Source organism: Sus scrofa, chromosome 6, assembly GCF_054392235.1.
Source record: "Sus scrofa isolate SSC_HxYL_T2T_F1_AM1 chromosome 6, Sscrofa_HxYL_maternal_Yorkshire_Landrace_v2.0, whole genome shotgun sequence".
Classification (NCBI taxonomy): domain Eukaryota; kingdom Metazoa; phylum Chordata; class Mammalia; order Artiodactyla; family Suidae; genus Sus; species Sus scrofa.
In genome coordinates, this window is record NC_139388.1 from 150,126,506 (window position 1) to 150,148,106 (window position 21,601).

The window sequence follows — 21,601 nt, forward strand, 5'->3', positions numbered from 1 at the left end:
AACGTCTTAATTCAGAGATTGGCTGTTCATTCAGTTCCTTTTGATATTGGAGGGAGGAGTGTTGATCTGTTCTTGAATGCTATTCACTTTTTCAATTATAATGCTTAGGGTATTAATCAAAATTATTGTAAATTCCCAGTCTTGACAACTCAAAATCTCTGCCATATCTTCTTGCTCTAATGCTTGCTTTGTTTCATCAGACTATTTTTTGCCTTTAAGTTGAACATGTTCCATCAGATAATATGAACTGAGGTTAAGGAAGCCCTTAGTGTGAGATTTTATTGTTAATCTATCTAGGAATTAGGCTCTTTGATGTAGCTGTAGGTTTCCAAGGCTTCAGTTTCTTCTTGTGTCCTGGTTTTTGTCTTCTGTATGTTTTTAGCTTTCCCTAGAGACTCCTTCTTAAATAAAGCTTTGCAATTTTTTTTCCTATTGTAGTCTCCTGTTATTGTACAGGAGCAGTGTTGATGTAGTGGTCAGGTGTTGGGGGCAGGGGGAGAAGTGTTCCATAGTCCTGTGATTAGGTCTTAATCTTTTGGTGGGTCTTTGTCCTCCAGGCTGTAACTTTCACAAGTATTTCTCAGGAATTTTTTCTTTAGGTGGAAGAAGAAAGTTAGATAGACTTCGAGTAGGACATTTCCTTTCCTCCATGTTGGTTAGGCTCTGGTAAAATGGTTTTTCTTGAAGGCAGCTCTTTGTTAAGGATAATCACACATTCCAGGTATATTTCAGATTGTTACCTCCTTTCCCCCAGCCGGAACTATCAGGGGGATATGTTCTCTGATCTTCATCCTGAGAGCCTGGTGGAACTCATGAAGGCAAACCTGTAAAAGTGTGGGGGGCCTCCCTAAGGTTGGGCCTCCAGGAATTTTTCTCTTTTGAATTGGTCTGCACTCTGTTTTCAGCAATTAGTTACCCTTCGGGTCCTCCTACCACTTGCTGGCTCCAGTGGCAGTTTCTGCCCCCAGTAAATTGTGAGTCTCTGTTTTTCCTGCATCTCCATCTTTCAATTTGGGAATTTCCTGAATTCTCTGATGGATCTAAGAAGACCCATTGATTTTCAATTTGTTCAGCCTTTTTCTTTTAAGTACAGGTCCAATGTCTTTGACAGCCTTTACATGTCAGACCAGAAGCCAGAATTGTTTGTGTTTACTCTTTAAGCCTTTCAGTCTGTTGTCTCTGTAGCTGTACCAAAATTACTCAAAAGTCAATAATGAGTAAACTAAAAGTTTCAACAGTCACCAAATTAAATGTGCTTTCTTTTTACCTCTGCGGCATTTGACATTATTGATCTTCCCCTCCTTAACTCTGAACTTCACCTCTTCATGTAGTACTCCTCTAAATACCTTTTTTCTGGAATTCAGTTCATTGATTACCATCTTCATTAAAGATGCTCAAATCTCTATCTCCAGCTCTCATTTCTGTTCCTTGAAATTCACTTTCTTCTTGAATTTTTGATTGCTACCAGGCAGCTCCACCAGAATATCACTCATGTTATCTAAAATAAACATGTCTACAATTCAACTTCTTATTGTGCTTTAGAAATAAAGACTAATCATCATCTTAACCCTGTGAGGCAGATACTATTATTAACCTTAAATTACATAAGAGGAAAAAAAGAGACTAAGAAACTTGCTCAAGAACACACATGAATGCGTTATTGGATGAGTTTGGGCATTTAAACTGACCTCTCTGAATTTATGTTTTCTCATATGTAAAACAGCAATTAAATATCTCGTAAGTTATTGTAGGAATTTGAGTGGTGATTATTTTGTAATGTACAGAAATAATCACTGTACTGTGCACCTGGAACTAACAAAGTGTTATAGGTCAGTTATACTTCAATTTAAAAAAAAAAATGGAATAAGCAGATAAAAGAACTGAACAACTAACATAGAAGTACTTTGAAATTTAAGGTGGCTTTGTTATTATCAATTAGTAAGTCCTATTCATTTTATATCTGCCTGTTTTTTTTTTTTTGTCTTTTGTCTTTTGTTGTTGTTGCTATTTCTTGGGCCGCTCCCTCGGCATATGGAGGTTCCCAGGCTAGGGGTTGAATTGGAGCTTTAGCCACTGGCCTACACCAGAGCCACAGCAACACGGGATCCGAGCCGCGTCTGCAACCTACACCACAGCTCATGGCAATGCCGGATCGTTAACCCACTGAGCAAGGGCAGGGACCGAACCCGCAACCTCATGGTTCCTAGTCGGATTCGTTAACCACTGCACCACAACGGGAACTCCAATATCTGCCTGTTTTAAGGGTATTTGGGATACGCTTTAATCAGGTATGGTAAGAAACATAGGCACAGAAATAAATACCATGAAGGAGGAAGTTGTTTGTTTTTTAATACTCGTTGATCCCTAGAATCAGGAGGCATGGCGTGGTACACCCACCCAGGGGGCCCCATGAGGAAACCCCAGGGCCAGTCAGGAGGTAGAAGTAGCTAGGGGAAAATATGGGCAAGAAGCTTCATTGTGATTTCCATGGTGGGGAATGGGCAAAGCCAAATAAGCAGGTTTAGGAATGGCTTGTTTGAATAATTTCAAAAGGCTCCGGGCCCAGTCTTCTGGTTCCTATCCCTGCCTTGATTAGGGCAAATGGATAATGACCCAGAGAGTGAGATCTCTTAGAGGGCCTGACAAAGGAGGTGATTGAGGAAATGGGCTCTGGATTGGTCGGTCTGCATATTAAAGAGTGTGCTTGTAGGCAAGTTCCTTACTGTGTCTAGGAATTGAGTAGCCCGGGGAGGGGCAGTCCCTCCAGGTTCAGCAAGTTACTAGATGTTGAAACATCAAAATACAGAAAATAAAAAATATGCTTAATACTTGATTTTTTTTTTTTTTTTTTTTTTTTTTTTTTTTTTTTTTTTTTTTTTTGTCTTTTTGCCATTTCTTGGGCCGCTCCTGCGGCATATGGAAGTTCCCAGGCTAGGGGTCGAATCGGAGCTGTAACCACTAGCCTACACCAGAGCCACAGCAACGCGGGATCCGAACCGCGTCTGCAACCTACACCACAGCTCACGGCAACGCCGGGTCCTTAATCCACTGAGCAAGGGCAGGGATCGAACCCGCAACTTCATGGTTCCTAGTCGGATTTGTTAACCACTGCGCCACGACGGGAACTCCAATACTTGCTGTTTCTAACATTTGTTTTATTTTATATTTGCCACCCCAGGTTAAATCTTGATTACTTCTCACCTCACCTATTTCCAGTTTCTTAACTAATGGTCTTCATCTAGTGTGTTCTATATATAACTGAATTTTTCTGAAGTGTAGTTTTTCAAAGACTTAGCCTGGTCATTTTCTTTATGCAGAGCTTAACTTTGTTTTCCTTCATGTTATCTAATTGAATCATTTAGATTCAATTAAACGTATATACCATATGCTTTTCTATTTCATTGTTCACAGTGTTCTTTGCTCAGGGTGCTTTTCTTGTCCGGCTCCAGTACCCTGATCCCTCCTCACCTGCAGCTGTACCAGACCCAAACACATATACATGCACAACCCATGCTCTTCTTTTGAATCTGACCTACATTCAAGCCTAATTCAAATGTCACCTTCATGATTTCTCTGCTCACTCCTCTCACCCAAGGTAATCTTTACCACAACTTTCACTTTATCTTATGCATAAGTCTCTTGAGGCAAGTACAGTTTGTATTTTCATTATAATTATGTATGTTTTATCTCTATTACTGGACTGTAGGCTTCTTGGAGCCCACATCGATTCATATTGTACCCCTGCCAGCATGTAGCATAGAGTTTTATGTACAGTAAGTGTTTTATAAATAACTATTGCACAAATGAGAGAAATTGATTTGGTTTAGATTGGAATTTTTACTTTAATCCCATTAAAATAAGAAGGGGCTAATACAGAAAAAAAATTTTAAGGCACTGCTCCTTTCCTCGTGTGGTTGTTTATTTTATAGTGAGATTTATGTATGTGTAGCATGCTTTTAATGTCATTAGTCTCTTTTTTTATAGAAGTAATCATCAAGTGTTTATTCTACAGATACCAAATGAATGCCCTGTGTTTTCCAGCTATGGCCCTATATACTGAAGATATAGGAATGAACAAAACAGATTAGGGCCGTGGTTCAGGAAACTCAAGGATGTACAGCTACCCATAACCTCTCATATCGTGACTGTTTTTCAGGCAAAACTTTCAAAGCAGTTATCTCCTGAAGATCATCCTTTTTATTGCCGACTAATTTGCCTCTATTGAAGACATCTGTTTTCTAACATAGCTGGCTATGTACCAAAAATTTCTAAATAATTGGGTACAGGCATATATTACAATTTATAGAAAAGTAGTCTGTACTTTCTGTCTCTGATTTCCCACTCTGTCAGGCAGAGTGGCAAGAGTTGGAGCTATCACGGTAGGCATGATAAACTTAGAGGCTGAAGATTTGGGAGGGTTTACTGATGATTCTCATAAGATCACAGTAACTACCTAATTGGTAAATGCAACATCACTTGCAAACAACATCCTTTCTGTCTGGTCCCTATAGGGATTAAAAGAGGAAGAGCTAGTTTATGAGTAAATGTGATAGGTTTTCATTATGCCTCTATTCAGTTTGAGATATTTGGTAGCCATTCAGCTGGAGCTATCCTGTAGGCTGGTAAACATTTGAATATGGAGATTGATTGTTATGAATTGGCTATAATGATTTGGGGATTCAACAATTTTTTACTAAGCAGCTGCTGTGTGCTGGATACTACTGTAGGCATTAGGGATACAGCAGGGAACAAAATAGCCCAAAGTCTCTAGCCTTGTGGAACTTAGAACTTCTAAGGTTTGGGGGCCTGCTGGGAAGCATATAATTCATAAGATAAATAAGTGAAAGACATGTTAGTAAGAAGTACTAAGGAGAAAAATTAAGAAAGGGCACATGAAGTATTTGAGGGGTATTCAACATTTTAGGTAGGAGAGCCAAGGAAGACCATACTAAGAGACTGGCTTTAAGTAAAGCCTTGGAAACAGCAGAATATTAAACATGCACATGCATGGGGAAGAACATTTCAGGCAAAAGGAAGAGCAAGTGCCAAGACCTGGCATGTATGAGGAATATCAAGGATGCCAATATGACTGGAGCAGAGTAAGCAAGGGAGAGAGATTAATTATGAAGTCAGAGATCTAATTGGATGCATGTAGGACTTTTTAGGTCAGTAAAGATTGAGGCTTTTACTCTGAGATGGGAAATGAATGGAGAGTTTTAAGCAGAACAGTGATGTGGTCTAACTTGTGTTTTTAAGGATCACTCTGGTTGCCATGTGAAGAACAGATTTCAGGGAATTTAGGTTAAGCAAGGATGAGTTAGAAGTCTACTGCATTAATCCAAGAAAGATAGGACAGTATTTGGACCAGGATGATGGCAAAAATCATGATAACAAATTATTGGATTCTGGATATATTTTGAAGTTTTTTCACCTGAATAATTGGAAGAAAAGCATTAACTTTAACTACTGCCGTGGTATAGTGGGTTAAGAATCCGACTGCAGTGACCTGAGCCAGAGTGGATCGATCTCTGGCCAGGCTCAGTGGGTTAAAGGATCCTGCATTGCTGCAGCTAAGGTGTAGGTTGTAGCTGTGGCTCAGGTTCAGTCCCTGGCCAGGGAACTTCCATATGTTGCAGGAATTTTTTTTTTTTTTTTTTTTAAGGGAGGGTAAGGGGAAAGAATGCAAGAGAAGTAGGTTTACTACTGGGGTAACGGCAGGTTTGTCAGGAGCTCAGTTTTGGACATGCTAATTTTGAGTTAAAGATGTCAAGTAGGCAGGTTGCTATATGGATCCGGGATTCAGAGGAGAGGTCCAGTTAGAGATATATTTGGCATTTAGGTGGCATTTAAGTCATGGCATTGGATGAGTTCACCAAGGCTTTGAGTGTAGACAGATATGAGAAGTCCAAGGATGAACACTCCAGAAAAAGGAGATGGTAAACCAGATAAGGGAAGTGTCCTGCAATCCAAGTTTTAAAAAGAAAGAAAAAAGAATGAAGAGCTAGATGGGTAAATTCTTATATAAGTAAGATGAGAACATTAAAATGGCCATTGAGGAGTTCTCATTGAGACTCAGCAGGTTAAGAACCTGACATAGTATCTGTGAGGATGTGGGTTTAATCCCTGGCCTCGCTCAGTGGGTTAAGTTTCTGGTGTGCCACAAGTTGCGGCATAGGTTGCAGATGCAGCTCTGATTCCACTTCCATATGCTGTAGGTGCAGCTCTAAAAAGAAAAAAAAAATAGCCATTGGACTTAATATTGTGGAGGCCTGGCATTGTGATTAGACTGGTCATTGGTAAGGATCCCTTTGGTGGAATGACAAGGGCAAAAGCCTGATCAGCTCAGGTTCAAGAGAATATATACAGAGGGAGATTAGAAACAATAAGTACAGACAGTCTTTTCCATCCTTCCTTATACTTAAAGGAAGGATGAATTGATGGTAGCTGGAGGAGTCAAGAAAAGTGTTTTTTGTTTTTGTTTGTTTGTTTGTTTATTTAAGCTAAGAGAAATAATAGCATGTTTACAGGCTGAAAGGAATAATCCAGTAGAGAGAGAGAAGCTTATGATGCATGAAAGAGAATTACTAGAGCAATGTCCTTAAATAGGCAAAAAGGAATGGAAAACTGTGGAATCTAGTGCACATGTAGAGGAGTTGACCTAAGCTAGAATCAGATAACTCATCCAGAGTACATCTGTGCCTATATTCGGAGAAACCAAATATAGGCACAGATATAGGCAGGTGCATAGATGTGACAGTGGGAGTATTTGGAAGTTACCCACTTGCCTCAATTTTCTCATTTAGCTGAAAGTAAAAATAGGAGAGGAAATGTTACAATTCAAAGAGAATTATGAAATAGCGGCCTTAGAGGATGTAGTAAAAAATTAACCAAGATAATACAGTATGAGTGCTGGCACATTAATGACCCACTTTAACTTAACAATCCATAATTTAGCATGAGGCCTGCCATTGTGATTAGATGTTTTTTCTCTAGCTTCAGTTGTCTAGACAGATTGAGTTAAACATAGTGTATTAATAGAAAATATGAGATATAGTAAGGCCAATAGATCAGGATTTTATTGCCATTGAAAAAAATAGGTTATTACTGATAAATCCCAAGAGGAGGGTGTCACATGGAGGAGCACTGGGATTGGCCATCAGGCCCAGGGTGGGAGTGGCGGTGGGGGATGAGGACTGTGGACAAGAGCCTTTATTGTAGTTTTGGTGGGAAGGAACAGTTGCAGCAGGGTAAGTAAGTTTAGTATTGACCAGTTTAAATAATTTCATTGGGTTCTGGAGCATAGGTGCCATCCCGATTTGACTGGTGCCTGGCTAAAGGGTAAGTAAAATATGTAGTTTGAGCCCAGAGAGTGAGAGACCAATAAAGAAGGAGGTTGGAGGTGTGGATTGGTTGGTTTGTGTTGGAAAATCATGCCCCCGGGGAAGGAAGGGGGCAATAAGGGAGGCAGGAAGCCAAGGCAAGATGACTCAGGCATATCGGTTTTGTCTTGAACAAGGTACATCCAGCCTATGCATGTAGGGTAAGTGTTAACACATCAAGTTTACAGAAGCTAGAAAATGGTTAATAGACAGGTTCAGGCTCAAAATAAGATGACTAGAATTAATCAAGGTTTTGATTTTGCCAGCAAGTACAGTGAATTTAAAGAAGAAAAAGGGGGTTAGAGTGTAAGTAAGGAGTAATTGTAATAATTAACTATGGATTATATTAATTAACCTTAAGTTCAAGAGGGAAGAGATTACATCAGAGGGGTGGGTAAGGGAGTAAATACATGGCAGAATCAAGGTCTTCACGGTCATTGTAGAGTTGAAGGATGGTTGGAGTTGGGATTTGAGAAGCTAGAACAGTAGAAACTGATGGCTGACCTTGTTAAGGACAAGGTCAAATGCATGACCTTGGGAATAAGTAGCTGATATAGTAAAGAGGAAAACTAGAATGGTGGACTGTATTTTTTTGTTTGTTTGTTTGTTTTACTTTTTTTTATTACTCAAATTAATTTATCACATCGGTAGTTGTATAATGATCATAACAATCTGACTTCACAGGATTTCCATCCCACAGCCCAAGCACATCCTCCCACCCCCCCAAACTGTCTCCTCCAGAGACCATAAGTTTTTCAATGTCTGTGAGTCAGCATCTGTTCTGCAAAGTTCAGTCTGTCCTTTTTTCAGATTCCACATGTCAGTGAAAGCATTTGATGTTGGTGTCTCATTGTATGGCTGACTTCACTTAGCATGATAGTTTCTGGGTCCATCCATGTTGCTAAGAATGCCGGTATTTCGTTCTTTTTAATGGCTGAGTAATAGTCCATTGTGTATATGTACTACATCTTCTTGATCCACTCCTCTGGGTGGACTGTATTTTGTAAGGATAATAGAGCAAAAGTCAAGGGGAAAGAAAATTAAAGGCCACAGTCTTCGCAAAGAGTCTCTGCAGTTTCCTACCTCAACAGTGCTTGGATGGAACCAGCGCTCTTCCCCAACCTGGGTCATCTGCTCAGAGCCAGCCCTCCCCACCTCTTCACAGTGCCCTCGGACAGCCCCAAGGTCCCCTCCACTGCTCCTGTGCAGCTGCCACCGCCTTCCCTCAGCCACCTGCCATGACGGCCTTGTCCCTCTCTCAAGTGCACCAGAACTATTATCAGAATTCGGAGGCGGCCATTAACACCCTATCAACCTGAGGCTCTATGCCTCCTACATCTACTTGTCCATGTCAGACTATTTTTTTTTTTCCCACTGTACAGCAAGGGGGTCAGGTTATCCTTACATGTATACATTACAATTACAGTTTTTCCCCCACCCTTTCTTCTGTTGCAACATGAGTATCTAGACATAGTTCTCACATGTCAGAGTATTTTGACCATGATCATCTGGTGTGGAACTTGGCCAAATACTTTCTTCACTAGTCTCGTGAGAAGAAGGAACATGCTAAGGAAGTGATTAAGCTGCAGAACCAAAGAGGTAGCCAAATCTTCCTTCAGTACATCAAGAAACCAGACCATGATGACTGGAAGAATGGACTGAATGCAATGGAATGTGTGTTAATGCTTGGAAAAAAGCATGAATCAGTCACTACTGGAACTACACAAACTGGCCACTCACAAAAATGACTCCCATTTGTGTGACTTCATTGAGACTCGTTACCTGAATGAGCAAGTGAAATCCATAAAAGAATTGGGTGACCGTGTAACCAATTCGTGTAATCTGGCAATCTGGCATGGCAGAGTGCTCTTTGATAAGCACACCCTGGGAAACAGTGACATCGAGAGCTAAGCCTTAGGCTGGCTTCCCGTAGGCATAGGGGTGACTTCCCTGGTCACCAAAGCAGTGCATGCATGTTTGGATTAACTTTACCTTTTCTATAAGTCACACCAAAACATCTACTTAAGTTCTTTCCTCAGCACCATTCCTTCAAATAAAGTAATTTGGTACCAAAAAAAGAGAAAAAAAAGAAAATTAGAGTTGAAGATAATGATAAAAGAGCAATTCAGTTAATAAATTGTAGATTCTGGATTAAATAGAGAGAGAAAAGAAACCTGAAAGATTCCGACTAATTGGTAGAAAATGGAAGGATAAGGTAATTAGAGGTCCCAAGGAGGTTGAAACCAATTTGAGAAGTGATTTTTAAGAGGAAAGGTGAAAGGACAACTGTCAGATGCTACAAAGATAAGTACTGGGAAGTGTCCTTTGGATTTTACAGTTTGAAGGACGAAGACTAGGTGATTTTAATGAAAGTAGTCTCTGCAATTGGAGAGGAAAGGGTGGAATTAGGATGTGGACAGTATTATTGACTAATATTTTAAGAAGTTGGACTGTGAAAGGAAGGAGAAATATAATAATAACTAGTGGAAAATGTAGGTAAATGAAGGATTTTTAAGTTGAAGAGATAATTGGAGCACCTTTACATGCTCAAGGGAAGAAGACAGGGAATAAGTTTTGAGAGATGGAAAATTATTGATGGAGAAGAAAGTAATGACAGACAGGTTTCAAAGCACAGGTGGAAAAATTAGCCTTAGATAAGAAGACCAACTTTTGAACTGAATGAGGAAGGAAATAAGGATGAATTTAGATGAAATTGTAGGATATGGAAGAAGAATATAATGAAAGTAGAGAAATAATTTAATGAAATGTTTGCCTCATTGGTTTTGTTTATTTGGAAGTGTTGAAAATAAAGTCACTTAGAGACTGAAGCAGGGAGGATAGGGTATGACAAAGATAATATAAATTTGAAATTGTATGAATGGAATTATGTTGTTTATTTAAAAAATATTAATAGCACCCACAATATACTGGACACTGTCCTGGGTGCTCGTGATGGAGCAATGAACAAAACAAAGTTCTTGCCCTAAAGATTCTTACATTCTAGTAAAGGAGTGGACAACAAAGTGTCAAGCAGTAATAAATACTATGAAGAAAAATAAAATATGAAAAGTAGATGGTTGTCATTTTAAAGTATTATCTGTTATGATTTGGAAAGTAAATATATTGCTAAAAATGTTTTCTTTGGAAACACACCTTTTTATAATGTAAGGGATGATCATTCTAGTTTTATAGAAATCGTCAGTACAATCAGAGCACTAGAATGAAAGAATGTTAAGGTAGGTTTTAGTCTTAAAGAATTTAAGGAATTGATCTAAAAGTGAAATCGTATTTTTTCTTCTGGATACAGACATTTTGATTATAACTTCTCTTCTTATTAAAAATTATTATGTAATTGTTCAGGTAGGAACATGTCATTCTTTCCCAGGTTTTATTACTCCTGCTTCTGTCTGCCTACCTAACTGCACTATATACTTTTTTGTGCTTATTATGTGTCCGGCACTTCCTAACCATAATATAAAATTAATATATTTAATCCTCATAATAGCCTTTGAATTAAGGATTATTATTATCCTCATTTTACAGATAAGAAAACTGAGACCCAGAGAAACCAGTGTAGACTTTGGATCTGACTGCTTGGGTTCAAATTTCAACCCAAATAGGAATATTTCCCCCTAAGCTTCTGATTTTATATAAAATTATGTTAATAGCAATTTCATAGAATCATTACAAGGAAAAATTGACACAGTACACATAAATATTCTAGACCTATGCTTACTCATAATGAGGTCTCAAGTAACTATTTTTCTTGTTTATTTTGTTAGATATTTCCATGTTCCTAAATGACATTCTGCCTTTTTCACTCTTGGCTAATTTTTCTTTAATTCTGGATCCTCCGTTAATATTTTCTTCCCCTGATATAGAAATGTTGGTGCACAGCCAAGGAGGTCCATTAGCTTTAATGGCCCAGCAAAAGGAGCTCAAGTAAGAGGAGGATATGTTGGTGCAAACCAAAGCAGAATGGCTCTGTCAAAAACCATGGTGATTCCATCCGACATAAGAACAACAGAGAAAATGAATATTTCCTCCACGAAGGTAGTCACCCAGGTAATAGACTTTAGAATTCTGAGTTTGTTTGAAAATGACACCATGAAGAACTTGACTGCAATGTTAAAGGTAGAAAATATGCTACTTTGAAACAATAACTTACTTCTAAATATAGGCATACTTCAGAGATGTTGTAGGTTCAGTTCCCATATTAAAGCAAATATTGCAATAAAGTGAGTCACGTGAATTTTTGGGTTTCCCAACGCATATAAAAATAATGTTTACACTATATGCAGTCTATTAAGTGTGCAATAACATTATGTTTAAAAAAAGCGTGTATATGACTTAATTTAAAAAACTTTATTGCTGGAGTTCCCGTCGTGGTTCAGTGGTTAATGAGTCCAACTAGAAACCATGAGGTTGCGGGTTCGATCCCTGGCCTTGCTCAGTGGGTTAACGATCCAGTGTTGCCGTGAGCTGTGGTGTAGGTCACAGATGTGGCTTGGATCCCGCGTTGCTGTGGCTCTGGCATAGGCGGCGGCTACAGCTCTGATTTGACCCCTAGCCTGGGAACCTCCATATGCTGTGGGAGCAGCCCAAGAAATGGCAAAAACCAAAAACAGAAACAAAACTTTATTGCTAAAAATGACTAACCATCCTCCAAGCCTTCAGCAAGTCATAGTAACATCAAAGATGACTTATCACAGATCACCATAACAAAAATAACAATAATAAAAACTTTGAAATAGTGCGAGAATTACCAAAATGTGACACAAAGACACACAGCAAATGCTATTTAAAAAAGGGTGTCTTTAGACTTGTTGGATGCAGGGTTGTCCCAAGCCTTCAATTTGTAAAGACCACAATATCTGTGAAGTGCAATGAAATGAAATAGGCCTGTATTGATCTGTTGATTTTGCTAAAGTCTGTACCATATAGCATATCTTACAGAATAATATTGGCAGTTGGCCCTGTGATTCATTATTGGTAATAAGAACATTAGAGTGAAATGAAAAAAGTCTACTTCTGACCTTAAGAACTAGTTGATTATGATATTAGTTATAGCTAATCCAGCTATAAAATAGAGAGCACAGGAGTTCCCCTCGTGGCTCATTGGTTAACGAATCCAACTAGGAACCATGAAGTTGTGGGTTCAATCCTTGGCCTTGTTCAGTGAGTTAAGGATCTGGCCTTGCCATGAGCTGTGGTGTAGGTTGAAGATGCAGCTCGGATCCCGAGTTGCTGAGGCTCTGGCATAGCCAGCGGCTACAGCTTTGCTTAGACCCCTAGCCTGGGAACCGCCATATGCCGCAGGAGCGGCCCTAGAAAAGGCAAAATGACAAAAAAAAAAAAAAAAAAAAATGGAGAGCACAGCTATCTATCATCCACTCTTCTTTGCAATGTACTCTATATCAAGAAATGAATTATCATAGATTTGGTTATCTCATTAGAAAACTTATAATCAAGGTAGAACATACATACAGAAAAATATGTAATATACAAATTTGAATGGGCTAGGCAATGGTTTTTTAGACATGATACCAAAATATGGTCCCCCCGTGGCATATGGAAAGTTCCCAGACTAGGAGTCGAATGGGAGCTGCAGCCACCAGCCTACACCACAGTCACAGCAACATGGGATCCAAGCCATGTCTACAACCTACATTGTAGCTCACAGCAACGCCAGATCCTTAACCCACTGAGTTAGGCCAGAGATCAAACCCGTATCCTCATGGATACTAGTTGGGTTCATTACTACTGAGCCATGACAGGAACTCCTGTTCCACATATTCTTAATCCATTTATCTGTCAATGGACATTTAGTGTGTTTCCATGTCTTGGCTATTGCGAATAGTGCTGCTGTGAACACAGGGATGCATGTATCTTTTTGAACTATAGTTTTATCTGGATATATGCCCAGGAGTGGGATTGCTGGATCATATGGTAGTTCTATATTCAGTTTTCTGAGGTACCTCCACTACTGTTTTCCATAATGGTTGTACCAGTTTACATTCCCACCAACAGTGTAGGAGGGTTCCCTTTTCTCCACACCCTCTCTAGCATTTGTTATTTGTAGACTTGTTAATTATGGCCATTCTGACAGGCATGAGGTAGTACCTCATTGTAACTTTGATTTGCATTTCTTTAATAATTAGTGATTTTGAGCATTTATTCATGTGCCTGTTATGGTCAACTGACTTTTGACAAGGGTACCATGACCACTTAGCAGAAAAAGGATAGTCTTCAATAAATAGTGCTGAGATGAACATGTAAAAGAATGAAGTTGGATTCTTAGCTCACACGATATAAAAAATTAATTCAACATGAATCAAAGACCTACATGTAAAAGCTAAAACTAAAAAACTCTTAGGAGGGAGTTCCCGTTGTGGCGCAGAGGAAACAAATCCGACTAGGAATCATGAGGTTGCGGATTCGATCCCTGGCCTCACTCAGTGGGTTGAGGATCCGGCACTGCGGTGAGCTGTGGTGTAGGTTGCAAATGCAGCTCAGATCTGGCGTTGCTGTGGTGGCTACAGCTCTGACTAGACCCCTAGCCTGGAACTCCATATGGGGCCCCAAAAAGACAAAAAACAAAAAAACAACAACAAAAAAACCCAAAACAACTCTTAGGAGAAAACACAGGGGTAGATCTTCATGACCTTGGATTTGACAAAGGATTCTCATATGACACCAAAAATATGAACAACAACAACAAAATAGATGAATTGGACTTCACCAAAATTAAAAACACTTGTGCTTCAAAGGACGTAATCAATAAATTAAAATGTCAACGCACAGAATGGGAGAAAATATTTACAAACTATATACTGTTAAGAGATTTATATCTGGGTTATATAAAGATTTCTTACAACTCAATATAAAAAGATAAATAACCCAATTAAAAATTAAGCAAGGTGTTTGAAAATTCATTTCTCCTAAGAAGATAAATACAAGCGGTCAAAAAGCACATAGAATGATTCTTGACATCATTAGGATCAGAGAAATGCAAATCAAAACCACACTGAGATATTTACTTCACACTGATTAGGATGGCTAGAATCAAAAAGTCAGATGACAAGTGTTGTCAAGGATATCAAGAAATCAGAATCATTGTATACTGCTTATAGTAAGGTAAAGTGGTCTTGCCACTTTGGAAAACAGTCTGGTAGTGCCTCAGAAATTCAAACATAGTGTTACCATATGATCCAGCAATCCCACCTCTAGATATATATCTAGAAAGTATCTGATAAGATTAAAATTTTATTCACGCTTAAAAAGATTCTTACAGAACTAGTAATCATAGGGAACTCCCATATCTGATTTAGTATCTATAAAGTCTACAGCAATAATTACGTTTAATGGTAAAGCATTTCTTTTTTTTTTTTTTTTTTTTTTTTTTGTTGTTGTTGTTGTTGCTATTTCTTGGGCCGCTCCCGCGGCATATGGAGGTTCCCAGGCTAGGGGTTGAATCGGAGCTGTAGCCACCAGCCTACGCCAGAGGCACAGCAACACAGGATCCGAGCCGCGTCTGCAACCTACACCACAGCTCACGGCAACGCCGGATCGTTAACCCACTGAGCAAGGGCAGGGACCGAACCCGCAACCTCATGGTTCCTAGTCGGATTCGTTAACCACTGCGCCACGACGGGAACTCCCTAATGGTAAAGCATTTCTAAGAAGGACTCATTTCTATCTAATATTCCTGGAAGTCTTAGCTATTTCAGTAAGGCAAGAAAAAGAAATGAAAAGTATAGGAATTGGTGGAGTTCCCATTGTGGCTCAGTGGTTAACAAACCTGACTAGTATCCATGAAGACACAGGTTCAATCCCTGGCCTCACTCAGTGGGTTAAGGATCCAGCATTGCCATGAGCTGTGGTGTAGGTTGCAGGTGTGGCTCAGATTCTACATTGCTCTTGCTGTGATGTAGGCCAGCAGCTATAGCTACAATTAGACCCCTAGCCTGGGAACCTCCATATGCCGTGGGTGTGGCCCTAAAAAAAAAATTATAGGAATTGGAAAGGAGGAAAAAAAACATTAAATATTTGTTGTGACACAATTGTCTACAAACAAAATTAAAAATCATCTATTAATAATTTTCAAATTGAGTTTAGCAAAGTTATTGGCTATCAAATAAAAAACAAACACAACTGTATTTTTATGTGCCAACAAAACATGTTTCAAAAATTTCATATTTTTAATGATGCCATTTATAATAGCACTAAAATATATTAAGTACTAATGTATAAATATAACAAAAATGCCCATACATATATTTTAAAAACTAAATTTTTACTGGGAGACATTAAAGAAGACCCAAACAAGTGGAGAAATAGAACATGTGTATGCATTGGAAAGAGTCAATATTATAAGCATATCAATTATATCCAATTGTTTTTTTGTGTGTGTCTTTTCTAGGACCGTACCCGCGGCATATGGAGGTTCCCAGGCTAGGGGTCCAATCGGAGCTGTGGCCGTCGGCCTATGCCACAGCCACAGCAATGCCAGATCCGAGCCACATCTACGACCTACACCACAGCTCACAGCAATGCCGAATCCGCAACCCCACAGTTCCTAGTCAGATTTGTTAACAACTGAGCCATGACGGGAACTCCACAAATTTCGATTTATACATTCTTTGTAATTTCAGTCAAAATCTCAGAAGTTTTTTTTTTTCAGAAACTCATCAAAGCAATTCTAAAATTTATACAAAACTGCTAAAGCTTAGGCGTAGCCGAGATGCTCTTGAATAAGAACTTTGTGGAAAGACTTGCTTTCCTATATACCACATTTTTTGTAAAGTGTAATATTAGTAAAAGTATAGACAGAGAGCATACAAGTGATTCAGGCACATATAAACACTTGTTTTATAATAAATATGCACTATACAGTAGTGGGAAAATGACAGGATTTTCAAAATCTGCTGAGACAACTGAGTATTCATATAGAATAAAAATATATTGACTCCCTCATGCTATACAAAAACCCAATTCTAGTATGTTATATAGATCAATTCTAGTATGTTATAGATCTACACGTGAAAGGCAACAGATGGAAAAATATCTTCATAATTTCAGGATTGAGAATGGGTTCTTGGATGAGACATCTGAAGCATAAACCATAAAGGAAAACATGATAAATTTGACTATGCTAAGATGAAGAACTTCTTAAAAGATAATAAAAGGGAAATGAAGCCACAGAGTGAAAGAAGACAATTTCAAAATATATAACTGAAAGGATTTATGTTCAGAATATTTAGTGAACTCTATCATCAATTTAAAAAAAAGAACGCAATACAAAAGTATGCAAAAGGACTTATATGGGGAGTTCCTATTGTTGTGGCTCAGGGGTTAACAAACCCGACTAGTATTCATGAGGATGTGGGTTCAACCTCTGGCCTCGTTCAGTAGGTTAAGGATCCAGCATTGCTGTGAGCTGTGGGGTAGTTCACAGACACGGCTCAGATCTCATTTTGCTGTGGTTGTGGCATATGTCATCAGCTCCAATTCAACCTCTAGCCTGAGAACTTCCATATGCCACAGATGGGCCCCCCCCCCAAAAAAAAAGACTTCCATGGGACATTTTTCTCCAGAAAAGGAAGTCAGAATGGGAATAAACATATGAAAAGAAGTTCAACCTTATGCAAACTGAACTTACAATGAGATACCTGTATACCTACACCCCCATGCTGGTTTAAATTTATAAATGTGACGGTGCTGGATGTGGATGAGAATGTAAAGTAACAGCAACTGTCCTCGTGCTGATAATTATGGACATTTTTACAGCCAACTTGGAAAATATTTTGATGTGATATAATTTTGTTGATTGATCAATTCCACATTTAAACATCCCCCACGGAAATGCATTCTCATGTGTAACAATATACTTTTACATAAATGTTTATTGAAACAGTTTTCATGATGGCCAAAAACTGGAAACAACTCAATGTCTATTAAAAGCAAAAATGGATAAATAAAATACGATATACTAGTCCAACAGACTACAATCATCAGTAAATGAATGAACATTATATACACAACATGGAGAAATATAAAAACTTGAGCAAAATAGTTCAGATAATTCAGTCATATTACTATTTACATAAATTTTAAAAAGATAAAACTAAATTACATTGGCAAACATGGTAAATATTAAGTGCTAGCCAAAATCTGGAGCAACCAGAACTTTCATACATTGTTGGTAGGAACCAATTATGAAAACCTTTCAGCAGATCTACTAAATGTGAACGTGAAAGCAATCTGTCACCCAGGAATTCCACTCAGGTATATACCTAAGATAAATTTCTATAGCGTATTCACCAAAGCACATGTGCAACCGTCTTCATAGTAGCACCTTTTGTAATAGCCAAAATATTGGTAACTACAGAAATGTCCATGAATAGTAAAATAGATAAGTAAAATTATGTGTTCTCACAATGGAATACTGTATAACAGTGAAAATGAACCATTTACAACTATTCTTAACAATATGAATTGCAAATATAATATTGAACAAAAGAAACCAGATACTAAGAGTACATACTACATAATTCCACTTAAATAAAGTTCAAAAACAGGCAAAACTGATCCAGGGAGTCAAGATATAGTCATTACCCTTGAGGAGAGAAGGTGACTCTCAGGTAAAGAACTTCTGAAATGCTGGTAATGTGAAACCTAGCTAAATCTGAAAGGTAGGTATGTGGGTGCCTTCTGTTTATGAAAATTCATTAAGCTGTATGTTTATATATGTATATATTTATGTATCTATATGTATATATTCAATACAAGTTATAAGACATAAATGCTATTGTTTAGGAATGTATGCTTAATAAAACTGTCAAAAAAAACCAGAAAATGATTACTGAAAACAAGTTCATGATATTCACTAGGGAGGTGGGAGGGGCTGTAACCCAGGAGGGGCAGAGCCTCCTGGAAGGTCTATCAATGTTCCATTTTTTTTCTTTAGTTGTGATTATAAGAACATTGGCTTTATATTATTTAACTATATGGTTATATTTTAACTACATTTCTATATGTGTTAAATTTCATAATTGAAAATATTAAAAATTAGCCAAAAATTAAGCCAACAATGTGTAATGACTTGGGCAATGTTTATTAATAGGTGTTTTTTTCTTTTTCTTTTTATGGTTGTATCTGTGGCATATGGAAATTTCCCAGGCTATGGGTTGAATCAGAGCTGCAGCTGTAGTCATATGTCGCAGCCAAGGCAAAGCCAGATCCAAACCGCATCTGTGACCTGAGCCACAGTTTGCAGCAATGCTGGATCCTTAACCCACTGAGCAAGGCCAGGGATCGAACGTGCAAATTCATGGTTCCTAGTCAGATTCGTTAACCACTGAGCCGTAACGGGAATTCTGAAAAAAATTTTTTAAACCTTATACAGAGGTTCAAGGTAAATATACCAAAATATTAACAATCAGAGTGAATTGCCTTTCTTATTTAATTTTCACAAAATTAATATATATTACTTTTATATAGGTAAAACATGAAAACTTGTGCTTATCTTTTTTCTACTATTTTTATTTCTATTTTCTAGGACCTATTATTCAGAAACTCACTCTTTTTTACTTATTTTATTTTAAATAATCTTTTTCTACAGGTGATTGATATACATGGAGTTGACGTTACTCCCAGACCTCTTTACCATCCAGATCCACATACTGGTGGTACAGCAAAGCCAAATAAACTATTTACATCACAAGAAGGATCGCATACATCAGAATTTGTAGCTTCCTATAGCCTTTATCAGAATACGTTAGGGCAGTTTACAAGGTAGAGTATATATACTATTCTACAGTTATTTTTTATATCTTATGTATTTTCATTTAAGTTGCACCTGTGTAACATGGGTGGCTCTTGTTCCCAGTCTCCCAGCTCGGCTCCTAGTGTGCTACCTCTGTATTCCTCTCATGTTTTAACTAGGTATAGAGCTTGCATGTCTTAAAGAATTCTCCTACTCTTAACCAAAACATTTATGAAAAAAATATATAGATTTTTACTCAGGATTTTCCTGAGGAACCAAAAGATGGGGCCTGGTATCACAGACATATTTCTCCAGTTTTTTTGTTTGTTTGTTTGTTTTTTGTTTTTTTTTTTCAGTTTCTTTTATGCTGCAATTTGGGGGAAGGAATGGATTTCTTTTTTCCCTCCTTATTCTTTCATACAGATCATTGTGCTCCTGGGGTTTGATTTTGCTTTTGCTTTATGACTTTTTTTGTAAAAACTTCTTCATTTGTTATATAAATACTTATATAATTAAATTTTTTTTAGTGCTTGCAGCAGAGGAGTTCAGTCTTTGCAATAACAAAACAATACTCCTAAAACAGTCTAAAGATTTTGGGGAAATACTTGAGGGTGTAACTTTATTTTTTAATTTTTTTTTTGTCTTTTGACTTTTTAGGGCCGTACCCATGGCATATGGAGGTTCCCAGGCTAGGGGTCTAATTGGAGCTGTAGCCGCTGCTGCATCTTCAACCTACACCACAGCTCATGGCATCACCGGATCCTCAACCCACTGAGTGAGGCCTGCAATCTCATGGTTCCTAGTCAGATTCGTTTCTGCTGCGCCACAACGGGAACTCCTATTTTTTAATTTTTAAAAGATTTTTATTTTTTCTATTATAGTTGATTTATAATGTTCTGTCAATTTCTGCTGTGCAGCAAAGTGACTCAGTTTTAAATATATATATTTATATATATATATATATGCACACACACACATATTCGTTTTCTCAAATTATCCTCCATCATGTTCCATCACAAGTGACTAGATGTAGTTCCCTGTGTGATACAGCAGGGTCTCATTGTTTATCCACTCCAAATGCCATAGTTTGCATCTACTAATCCCAAACTCCCAGTCCATCCCACTCCTTCCCCCTCCCCCTTGACAACCCCAAGTCTGTTCTCCAAGTCCATGAGTTTCTTTTCTGTGAAAAGGTTCATTGGTGCCTTATGTCAGATTCCAGATATGTGATATCATATGGTATTTGTCTTTCTCTTTCTGACTTACTTCACTTAGTATGAGAGTTTCTAGTTCTATTCATGTTGCTGCAAATGGCATTATTTTGTTCTTTTTTTATGGATGAGTAGTTTGTGTAACTTTAAAACTGACAAATTAAAAGTTCCAGATGTTAACTAAACACAAAATTTTATTTTATTTTCTTTTATTTGTCTTTTTTTTAGGGCTGCACCCATGGCATATGGAAGTTCCCAGGCTAGGGACTGAATCAGAACTGCATCTGCAACCTACACCACAGCTCACTGCAATGCCAGGTCCTTAACCCACTGAATGAGGCCAGGGATCGAAACTATGTCCTCATGGATGCTAGTTGGGTTCTTTATCTCTGAGCCACAATGGGAGCTCCTAAGCACAAAATTTTAGGAAAAAAAAATATGGTGCTCTAGAATCTGCCTCCAAATTGGCATACAGAAGCCATGGGGGTTCTCTGCAAAACACAGGATATTCCAGTAAACCAAACCCAACCTTTTGGAGGGCAGTTAGAATTATAAATAGGGAAAAAATATGTAATATCATGGAGTAATGCTAAATTTATATGTTTAAGGAAATTATTTTTTGATTCCTCAATGTATTGATTTCCCACCAAGTATATAGATTTTATTTTAAATTAAATCCTGGGAGTTCCCTGGTGGCTAAGCTGGTTAAGGATCTGGCATTATCACTGCTGTGGCTCAGGTCACTGCTGTGGTGTAGGTTTGATCCCTGGCTCAGGAATTTCCACATGCTGTGGATGCAACCAGAAAAAAATAAATTAAATCTTGGGAGGACCTTTATCAGAATAAATTCATTTGAGATGAGGTTTAAATGATGAGCATAAACCTGGTGAAAAATGAAAGGGAGAGTGTTCCAGACTGAGGCCCTTCAGTAAGAGAGCTATAAGACTAAGGAACTTAAAAAAAAGGGAAGGGAATAGTAATAATAGTAAAAATAAGATGGACAGTCTCGGTAGGTAGACTGTATTTTGGATTTTTATCCTAAACATACTATTGGGAATCCATTGAAAGACTTCAAGTATAGGTTTGGCATGTCTTCTCTCTAAAATATATTTAAAGTAACTTTTTGGAGTTCTCTTGTGGTGCAGTGGGTTAAGGATCTGGCATTGTCACCGCAGCAGCTTTGGTGGCTGCTGTGGCGTGGGTTCCATCCTTGGCTCAGGAATTTCCACATGCCTCAAATGTGG

General features: G+C 38.1%; 1 protein-coding gene across 1 annotated transcript in view; it reads left to right on the plus strand.

Moving 5' to 3' along the window:
• DNAI4 (dynein axonemal intermediate chain 4) overlaps window positions 1-21,601 on the plus strand; it is a 75,675-nt gene that overhangs the window by 3,163 nt on the left and 50,911 nt on the right. Inside the window, exons 2-3 of the mRNA XM_021096495.2 lie at window positions 11,261-11,444; window positions 19,003-19,175. Of these exons, the coding sequence (XP_020952154.2) occupies window positions 11,261-11,444; window positions 19,003-19,175 (357 nt within the window). The remainder of the gene's footprint in view (window positions 1-11,260; window positions 11,445-19,002; window positions 19,176-21,601) is intronic.